We start from the raw sequence: 10,483 nt of genomic DNA, 5'->3' as shown, positions 1-10,483 counted from the left end.
AAACCAGTTTCTAATACAAATCAACTCCTGCTGGAAAGCTAGTTCCCTCTAAGCTGAGCAGTGAGCAATCGCTCACTTAAAAATCATCATCAACTCAAGAGTTTTCCAAACCTGCCCAGAAGCCGAGAGGGAAAGAGTGAGAGGGAAGGAGAGAGAGAGGAAGAGAGAGAAACAGATAGAAAAAAGAGAGGAAGGAAAAGAGAAATAAAAAGAATGGGAGTAAGGAAGAGAGAAAGAAAATCAAAATCTAGTTTGAAACTAGCTCAACTATTTAAGTGGCATTTTGATATTGATAGAGTTGCCCTATTATGAGCTCACTGTTATAGACACACAGTACAGTACAGTAATACCCCGGTTATTGCGTCCCCGACCATTGCGAACAGGGTAATTTGCGATTTTTCAACCCGGAAGTCAAAACAACATCTGCGCATGTGTGCCCTTTTTTTCTATGGGCACGCATGCGTAGATGGCGCCCGGCAGATCAGCTGCTGGGCGGCTTCCCTGGATCTTCCCCCTTGCTGGCGGGAGGGCGAGCAGCGGGCATCAGCAAGGAGTTTCCCCACCGCCCACGCAAACTCCTCGCTGCCGCCCGCCCTTCGCCCGCCCACGCCGTTCATTCTCGCCGCTTTTGAGCTGAGTCCCGGAGCGAATTCGCTCCGGGACTCAGCTCGAAAGCGGCGACAGCCAGCGCGGAGAAGCCGTTCGCTGGCGCTGGCTGTCGGCGCTTTTGAGCTGAGTCCCGGAGCGAATTCGCTCCGGGACTCAGCTCAAAAGCGCCGACAGCCAGCGCGGCGCGGCTGTTTTAAAATGTCGCCGCCGGCATGGGGGGCTTGCCAGCACCCCCCGGACCCCCAACCCGGGTTTGGGGGGCTGCTAGGAAGCCCCCCATGCCGGCGGCGACATTTTAAAACAGCCGCGCCGCCCCAATCTTCGGCTCCTCATTAGCGCTGCGGGAGTAAAAACACCATCTGCACATGCGCAGATGGTGTTTTTACTTCCGCAGCGCTACTTCGCGAAAACCCGCTCGTTGCGGGGGGTCCTGGAACGGAACCCTCGCAACGAGCGGGGGATCACTGTATTTTATTTTGAAATTCTCTGAGGCAAAACAGGGTGGGTTTTTTATTTGTTTGTTTGTTTATTTATTTATTTATTCTGTGCCGCCCAGTCCCGAAGGGACTGCCGCTCAGACATTATACTTTTCCGCCCACCCCCCCTAAAAATTAGAGAGAACACTGCTGGAAAGAGACCAATTAATTCTGTTTATCTGTGTTGATCCACTTTGCAGCCTTGCTCATACCACTGCAACTTCATATTTTAATTTTATGAAAATTGTAAAAGATTGTAGTTCTTTTAAAACTACTCTTATGAATGGGTAGGAATATGTATCTTTTTCTTTTATATACGCTGAGAGCATATGCACCAAGACAAATTCCTTGTGTGTCCAATCACACTTGGCCAATAAAATTCTATTCTATTCTATTCTATTCAAGGATTAAAAAGCTTCTTTGTAAGTCAGTGTGTATGGTCGCATTTTATACTAAGGAAACAGAATATGAATTACAAAGCTGATGACTGCTGAGAATTAGCTACTATACCAAATCCTCTCATCAGCATCATTAATTTTTCCCTACAGATCATGCTTACCCTTAACTAGGATTGTAAGTTGGTTTTACTTGCACAGTTAAGGAACCACTAGGATGGTTCAAAAACAACCAGAGAGATCCTTTAGGCAGACAAGTACTAATTGCTATATCAATGTTTTTAACCAGTAAATACTGCATTTTTTTCTGCTCCCAATTGAGGCTTATCTGTTTCACTCACAATTAGCCAGCTTCTACTTTACAGTCATCACTGTACTGAATCTTTGCATTAGAGTAATTACATTAATACTTTTTGTTGTAACATAGTATGTAAGTGTGTGTGTGTGTGTGTGTGCATGTGTGTGTGTGTATTTATAAAATACTGTATACAGGTGGAACTCTAAATATTAGAATAGCGTGCAAAAGTTCACTTATTTCAGTAATGCAACTTAAAAGGTGAAATGGAATACAGTATATGAGACAGACTCATTCCATGCAAGGCAAGATAGTTGAAGCCGTGATTTGTCATAATTGTGATGATTATTTATGGGGTACAGTTAATGAAAATCCCAAATCCACAATCTCAGAAAACTAGAATATTGCATGTAATCAATAAAACAAGGATTGTACATAGAACAATATCGGGCTTCTGAAAAGTATAAGCATGCATAGGTACTCAGTACTTGATTTGGCCCCAATTACTACAGCAATTACAGCATGACATGGAAGCTATCAATCAGCCTATGGCACTGCTGAGGTGTTATGGAAGACCAGGATGCTTCAATAGCGGCCTTCAGCTCTTCTGCATTGTTCGGTCTCCTGTCTTATCTTTCTCTTGACAATGCCCCAAAGATTTTCTGTGAGGTTTAGGTCAGGTGAGTTTGCTGGCCAATCAAGCACAATAATCCTAAGGTCATTGAACCAGGTTTTGGTGCTTTTGGCAGTGTGGGCAGATGCCAAGTCCTACTGGAAAATGAAGTCAGCATCCCCATAAAGCTCGTCTACGGAAAGAAGCATGAAGTGCTCCAAAATCTCCTGGTAGATGGCTGCGTTGACCCGGAACTTACCAGTAATCAACAGACTGTGGAAACTTCACACTGGACTTCAAGCATCTTGCAGTCTCCATTCTTCCTCCATACTCTGGGTCCTTTGCTTCCAAATGAGATGCAAAAGTTTCCACAGTCTGTGTTGACTTAGGGAACCATGTCATGTGCTGGTGTTGATCCACAATTATGATAAATCACGACTTAAACTATCTTGCCTTGCATGTAATGAGTCTCTCATATATTGCATTTCACCTTTTAAGTTGCATTGCTAAAAATGAGTGAACTTTTGCATAATATTCTAACCTTTTGAGTTTCACCTGTATATCACTGTTCTATGAAAGCAACTTTTAAATATTTTCTTGAACAAAACTGTTGTGATGTTCGGTACACAGTGCTTTGATTGTTTTGTTTAAAAAACTACTAATGTATTATTGATAACCTTTTTCTCTGATTTGTTCAGAGATTTTGGACACACTTTTTCTTTGATTTGTTTGATTGTGATAAAGATATCATACCCTTAGGGAGTTTCGATTCTTTTTCTCGTGGACCAACGGAATGTTCTTTAACTTAAGGCATTTAAATAATATTGAATCAACAATTCCCTTTTTGAAGAAATAACAAAAAACATTCAGATTTTACTTATTATACATGAGAGTTCCTAGGAGTCAATACCGATTTATAGGCACAAAAGAATTAAACTGATAATTAGAATTGAGAAAACAGGAAGACCCTTTCTGTATTTTTTAAATTGCCTCAAGATGGCAACAAAATTTCCTATGGGCTGCAAAACCAAACCAAGCGGGAGAAACTGTTCTGGATCACAACAGTACGGGCAGTATTTAGCCACTAGAGGGCACTGTTTAAATGAGGAATATACAATGAAGATATAACCAATCGATATTTTCTATGTCAAGTATAAATTAAAGTACTGTATACATAAAACCAGTAGTAAAACATTGGAATCCCAAAATCAAATCCCGGGGCTATGCCCTGTCAAACCAGCCCCTGCATATTTTTCTAGAAGTTTCTGATAAAAATGTTTAAACAACTGATTTTTCTAAAGATTTGGCAAGCTTCCCACTTTTAAAGTGAGCTTGAATTCACTCAAACTATCTTAGTTGTCTTGTCTTGTTCTATCCTTGATGCGTTTTAGAACGATCGCATGCCTATCAGTGGGTTTATGGATTCCCCCAAAGTAATAAAATAGGTAGTCCCGATCAGGGTATTTCCACGCTGACTGGGAGTTGAACTGTAGAGCCTGTAAATTCAAACAGCCCTTCTTGAGATGAGACCAACTTGGAGGGGGGGGGTCGTTTCAGAGATCTTAGAAAATCATACAACGCAGGGCGCTAGCAAGACCAAAATGGCACTGTTTGCACAGCGCGGGGCCCGGGAAAATTAGCACTCAGCCTTCTCCGAAACGCTGTCGGGGAGCCTCTCTGAGATCAATTGGGGGGGGGGGGAGGTTGGACTAGATGACCTTCAAGGTCCCTCCCAACTCTAATAAAACAATAAATAAAGGGAGCTGAGCCGTCCGTCATCCAAAAGCAAACGGGCAGGATGGGCTATCAGAAAGGGATCCACCCTCTGCCGCCCACTCACTCACTCCCAGCGCAGCCACAGTTAAAAGATGGGGCTTTGCACAGCTTCCGTTCCGCCCCATTTCTCACCCCACAACCGTCCGCCCCCCCTCCACTCCCCAACCCCCGTGCGGATTATTAGGTGGACCAGGGGTAGGCAAAGTTGGCTCTTCTGTGCCATGTGGACTTCAACTCTCAGAATCCCTGAGCTAGCATGATTGGCTCAGGAATTCTGGGAGCTGAAGACCACAAGTCATAGAAGAGCCAACTTTGCCCACCTCTGAGGTGGACGACAGGCTCCTTGCTGTGGGAACAAGTTTGATTATTGCTTGCCAACCCAACCCAGGCGGAGAGCCTATATCTCTCCAAATTATACAGAGCGCCCCGGGTTGTTCTTTAAGAAGGGGCTTCCTTTCCCGGTTACTTCGCCGCCTCAGCCCAGAAGCCCCTTTAAATCCGGAGAGTGACGGGGCCAGAGAGCTGCCCTTTGGCTCCCTCAGCTTGAGCCAAGGCAGGCGGGCTGCCATTTGAGCAGTGACGCCGTCCTGGCCCCTCGAGGGACGTCAGTCTTTATCTCCCGAAAGGGGCGGAGGGAGACGAGGGTAGGGGGGTTAAAGGCCGCTCCTAGCTTGTGGCTTCCCGGTCCCGATCAAAGGTGGCCAAGCGGCAGGGGAGGTCCGGGGTTTCGCGGGCCAATCCCAGCAGCTGCTTCTCCTCTCACCGCCCCGAGAGGCGCCCAGAGCCAGAGCCGCTGCCTTCAAACCCCCCCCCCCGCCTCCCGGGATTTCTCCGGCCACACCCTCCGCCCTCAGGAAGGGCAAGGAGGTGGGGTCCGAGAAGCCGCTGTCGATATAAAGGGCCGTAGCGGGGAGCTCGCCGCCAGGTTTTCCCCTTTGCAAACGCACGTGTGCCGTCTCGGGCTCTCAGGCGTCGTGCCCTGTGCGAAAGTCCCGAGTGGCCATCGGGGTTTGGGGGGCGAGAAACATCCGGGGGGAAGCCCACAGGTCAAGGCAACAAGCCGCGCCGACGGCCGGTTGAAGCTTCCCGCCTTCCCCGCGAAGTCTTCGCCTTCCCTCACTTTGCAATGAGCGCCGCCACCCTGGAGCCCCTGGACTCGCTGTCGTGCTATAGAACCTGGTCTCTGGAGCCCGCCAATTTCTACGACGCCAAGGCGGGCGAAGGCCACATCGGCGTGCTGAGCCCTTCCTGCAAGGCGAACGGCGTGAGCGTCGCCCAGGCCAGCGAGGATTCCGCCGGGATGTGCTCGGCTCCCGGTGGCGGCGGCGGCAGCCGCGACCTGGCGGAGCTGAGCGCCGCCGCGCCGGCCATGTACGAGGACGAGAGCGCCATCGACTTCAGCTCCTACATCGACTCCATGGCGGCCGTGCCCAACTTGGAGCTGTGCAACGATGAGCTCTTCGCCGACCTCTTCAACAGCAACCACAAGGGCGGCGAGCGCAGCGGGGGCTACGGGGATTACCTGCCGCCGCCTCCACCAGCAGCGTCCGGAGGGAGCGCCTTGGCCAGCCTGCTGCACGCCAGCGTCCTCCCCGGCCCGCTGCGGGGCGCCGTCAAACAAGAGCCCGAGTGGGGCGACGAGGCGTCGGGCTCGCTGCTGCCCTCCCAGATTGCCACTTGCGCCCAAACCGTCGTCAACTTGAACGGCCAACCCACGCCGCCCACCTCCCCGGAGCCTCCGGGCAGCGCCTCGCCGTCCAGCTACAGCAGCCGCTCTTCGTCGTCCTCGTCGGGCTGCAAAGAGCGGACGGGCGGCAAAAAGGGCGTGGACAGGTTCAGCCCGGAGTACCGGCAGCGGCGGGAGCGCAACAACATCGCGGTGCGCAAGAGCCGCGACAAAGCCAAGCGCCGCAACCAAGACATGCAGCAGAAACTGGTCGAGCTGTCGGCCGAGAACGACCGGCTGCATAAGAAGATCGAGCAGCTTAGCCGGGACTTAACCAGCCTCCGACACTTCTTCAAGCAGTTGCCCAACGCCTCTTTCCTACAGCCCTCCGCGGCCACGGACTGCCGGTAACCGGCTGCAGGGAAACGCCGCCACGGCCGGCAAAGGACTTTGAACTTCTTCACGAATACCTCAGCGCGAGTCGCACAAACTGTAGGGGGGGAGGGGGGGCCAGGCTAGAAGACTCGGGCTGCCCCGGGGACTGTGCCAAAGGTACGCGGGAGGAGGGGCGCTCTTGGCCTCGCCTCTCCCCTCAAGCAAGAAACCTAGCCTGGAAGGCCGGACTGAACGACGAGTGGGGGGCTGGGGGGGGGGGGGGTTAACAGCCTGTGTGTGTGCGCGTGTTTTACCTTTTTTTTTTTTTTGGAATGGGCTAAGCTTGGGTCTTTTTAACCACAAAACTTGCCAAAAAGTTGTTTGTTTGTTTTAAGCAGAAGAGAAGCTAAACGTCTTTCCTCCTAAATTATTTTTTATAACGATCACCCTCCCTTTCCCCTCCCCCCTTTGTCGATGCAGCTATGGTACTTTGTAAGAAAACAACTATTTTTTGGACTTTTCCAACACTTTTTGTTTATAAATAGTAGGAGGGAAACAGTAGGCTGAGCATGCTCAAAACTTTTATATAAAATTTTTACAGTGTTTCTAAAAATAAAAAAACCCTTGAAATGTATTCGACTTGGTATTTGTTGTGATGTGAATGTGTACTGAGGGAATGTAGAAAAATGTAAAGTATACCATCCAAATGAATGATAACATGCCATGGTTAGTATTTCCTCAAGGACATTTAAAGGTCAATTGTATAAATAATACTTTTAAAAAGGCAGACATTACATAGGTGCTGTGATTGAATATTAATGGAAAATGTATGATACACTCTTGGACGTACCTTATTTTTTGGGAGTTTTCAGAGTATAAGGCACACCTTTTTTCTCCCTAAGAGGCTGAAAATTTGGTTTTATACTTCCTATGTAAAACTTTTTCCCAGTCCTAACTAAATACTAATGATCTTCCCAGCTTCCTATTCCCTCCAAAGAAAGGGTTTTTTTTCCTGCCCTAACACTTTGCAGGCTTGCTTTCATTCCTACTCCCTCTGAAAAAGGCTTTTTCAGCCCTAACCAGGAGATAAAATAATGTGCTGAAGTTGAACAGACTAAAAATGCTAGCCAGATGAATGCCTGGTATATTTTCCTCCCCCAAAACTAAGGTGTGTCTTATATTCTAAAAAATACGGTAATTAGTTTCATACAGGATTCAACCACCTAAAGGAGTGTCTCAGACACCTGAAAAAGTGCCTCACTGAATTTGTTACAACTTCAGACTGTTAAGAAGACCTTTATTCCATAAGTAAACAACACCTATATGTCCAAAGAGGACATACTGTCTGCAAAAAATACTTTGAGACAAATGCCATAGTTAGATCAGTGCACAGTATTGTGAAGTTGCAATGCAATAACAAATTTGGTTTAAGCATGAGATTAACAGGCTGAAAAAAATTCTAAATAAGTAGCACTGGAAAAATATTCCAACAGGTAGAAAAAGATCAACTGTGAGAACAAAGCTTCAAAATTAGTGTAATTTAAGGATTTTTTCCACAGGAAAAAAATAAAGGTTACTTTGCCTTATTAGCAAAACACATTGGCCTATTTTTTTTTTTAAGTACATGAGAGAAGGGTGGGATTTGGAATAGTGATTTTACAAGATAATTCTACTGCTGATTTACACACCTATGGGAAGATTTTCCCTTTTCATTCCCTCACCTTTTCAAGTTTACATGAAACTTTGGATATAATATACCACAGGTATTTTCTCCTGCAGCAGAATACAAAGAGAAGGCGTAACAGCCATGGCTTCCAAAGCTACTTATAAAGTTCAAAACAGAGGTAGTCCTTATGACAACTGAAACCAAAATATATGTTGCTAAACAAGATAGTTAAGTGAGTTCTGTTTCATTTTATGATCTTTTTGTGCAAATCATTGCAGTTGTTAAGTGAATCATGCAGTCATTAAGCGAATCTGGCCCCAAAACAGCACAACTATTATAAATACATGCCAGTTGCCAAGCGCCTGAATTTATGCTGCAACGCTTGTAAGTATGAAAATGGCCGTAAATCAGTTTTTTCAATGCTTTTGTAACTTTGAAAGGTCACTAAATGAGTGGTGGTAAGTCGAAGACTCTGTGCACACTTTAGGTAATCCTCAACTCACAACCATTTGTTTAGTGACTTTGAAGTTACAACAGCACTCAAAAGTGACTTACGAACATTTTTCACACTTAAAATGTGCAGCATCCCCATGGAGATGGGATCAAGATTTGTGTACATGGCAACTGTCTCAGATTTGTGAGAGTTGCAGTATCCCAGAGTCATGTGATCATCTTTTGCAACCTGGCAAGCAAAGTCTGGGGGAAACAGATCCAGTTAATAACCAGTGATTCACTTAAAAGAAAAGTTGTAAAACAGGACAAAATTCACTTAACTGTCTCATGCTAAAATCTAAATTTTTGAGCTCACAGGACTACCTGTACCATGATTGATTTAGAATCCATTCCCTGCTTTTCTGTCTGTTGGGGTGTCCTCAACAGAAAACATTTTGTTCTCTATACCACCTAAATTTATTTCTCTTGGCTGTCACCTAGTGCCCCACTAAATACAATTAGCTAGAGTCAACAGAGCCATTATTTTGAGAAATTAACAGCGTGATGATATGTATGTGTACGTACATATGTATGTATGTAAGAAAGTATGTTTAATATAGGATTCCAGATCCCTCTACATGTCCCTCTATCCCACATCTGTCCTCCACAACTGCATCTTCTAAACCCAAAAATCCAGATCCAGCTGTTAAGTATGGGAATATTTTATGCAAATAACAGGAAATCCTATGCATGCCAAGCTCTGTCTAAATGAAATTACAGGAATTTGAATCAGATACTAAATGACTGCAGTGTTTCAGCATCAAATAATAATTTCATCCACAAATCAAAATGTACAAGTAAAGGGTATAAACATTTTAATTACAATATATTAATCTACTTTATAGAAACTTTTTTAAAAATACAAGTATAAATAATTCCTATTTAAATGATTATTGCTGTAGATATGCCTGTGTTCACATATACTCTTTCATCATATTTAATTGTAATGATAAAAAATACATGCTACTTACTGAGCCAGACATACTGAGCACTTATTCTACATGAAATCCTGAACAGTATTTATATGTGGGTCAATTAAGAAAATATATATTTAAATTAACAACTTGGACATTAATTACAATTTTTTTCAAAAACTTACATTTAACATTTAGTCAGTCAAAACTTATTTCAACCCCTGAGCTCATTACAAAATATAACCTCCAAAACAAAAAAACAACAACGCTGCTGGCAAAAAAATAGGTTTCCTTTTGAGTGCTATGATATATAGCCAGATATCTGTGTGGATTCCATTAATTTCATGAGAAAAGATTTTAAAATGTGCATCTAAATCCTCTCATTGAAATGACAATTGCATTTGAATTAAGACTTGTTCATGGTTACTATTCCTTGAGTATATTTTAAAAAGGCACAAGAGTTTTGTTTCAAAAGCAGCAAATTTGTTACAAAAATCATAGACAGAAGCAGACAATATTTCCTTCAGTTCTTTCAGGCCTCGGAGAGAACAATTTCTTCCAATCCAATACAACTAGATGGGTGGCTGGTTATAGATTGGACATAACAATTCAAAAACCCCACCTCTTTCCTCAGCACACTCGTTACTTCATAACTCTGCAATGATAAAGCACAGTCATTGAAACAAATAATCTTGTACATTTTGTCCTAGCCAACATACCGCTGAACACTCTTCAGTAAAAAAAGTTCTTAAGGGCTTTTTTCCTTATTTGCTTTTTTACTGCTCCAAACCCATGTAATCCTAACAGTTATGGGAAATAATTTTATTAAAGAAATTCAAATAAAAAATTCTCTGAACCGCTTAATAGAAAGCCAAATTTTCTACAAAAGTATTCCAGGAATTTCAATAGAGCATTAGACCAAAAGATCACCCACTTAATAATTATATTTTTATTCATATGCCAATATAATCAAAATATTACAAATGGGACAGGTCATCCAGAATCTACATCTTTATGAACTCTAAATGAAAATGATGGAGATTGAGGAATAATACATCTAGAAAGTACAGAGTTGGGTGGGCGAGGGGAAGCGTCAAAAGAATTAGAATTATGAAGCTGCCATTTTAAATGCACATACCCCATCTTCCATGGTTGCTGATTCTAAAAGTGAAGAAATAGACTTCTGTAAGAGCTGTTGTAAGAGAA

General features: G+C 44.2%; 2 protein-coding genes across 4 annotated transcripts in view; one reads left to right on the top strand and one right to left on the bottom strand.

The window, feature by feature from the left end:
• Positions 1-4,799: 4,799 nt before the first annotated feature.
• On the top strand, positions 4,800-6,839 carry CEBPD (CCAAT enhancer binding protein delta). The gene has a single exon (XM_070747732.1). It carries the CDS (start codon positions 5,291-5,293, stop codon positions 6,239-6,241), a length of 951 nt encoding a protein of 316 aa, XP_070603833.1. The 5' UTR covers positions 4,800-5,290; the 3' UTR covers positions 6,242-6,839.
• The window catches only part of SPIDR (scaffold protein involved in DNA repair), a 198,365-nt gene continuing 192,969 nt past the window's right edge, over positions 5,088-10,483 (bottom strand). For all 3 annotated transcript variants that reach the window (XM_070747729.1, XM_070747730.1, XM_070747731.1), the window contains exons 19-20: positions 10,416-10,469; positions 5,088-9,932 (exon numbers count right to left, since the gene is read on the bottom strand). In XM_070747729.1, coding sequence (XP_070603830.1) covers positions 9,810-9,932; positions 10,416-10,469 — 177 coding nt within the window. In that variant the 3' untranslated portion in view covers positions 5,088-9,809. The remainder of the gene's footprint in view (positions 9,933-10,415; positions 10,470-10,483) is intronic.

Source organism: Erythrolamprus reginae, chromosome 3, assembly GCF_031021105.1.
Source record: "Erythrolamprus reginae isolate rEryReg1 chromosome 3, rEryReg1.hap1, whole genome shotgun sequence".
Classification (NCBI taxonomy): Eukaryota; Metazoa; Chordata; class Lepidosauria; order Squamata; family Dipsadidae; genus Erythrolamprus; species Erythrolamprus reginae.
Note: the sequence above shows the minus strand (reverse complement) of the source record. Positions and strands in the feature narration are given on the sequence as shown.

Excerpts from the sequence above, each read along its gene's own strand:
- CEBPD (XM_070747732.1), top strand. The coding sequence starts at position 5,291 with ATGAGCGCCGCCACCCTGGAGCCCCTGGACTCGCTGTCGTGCTATAGA.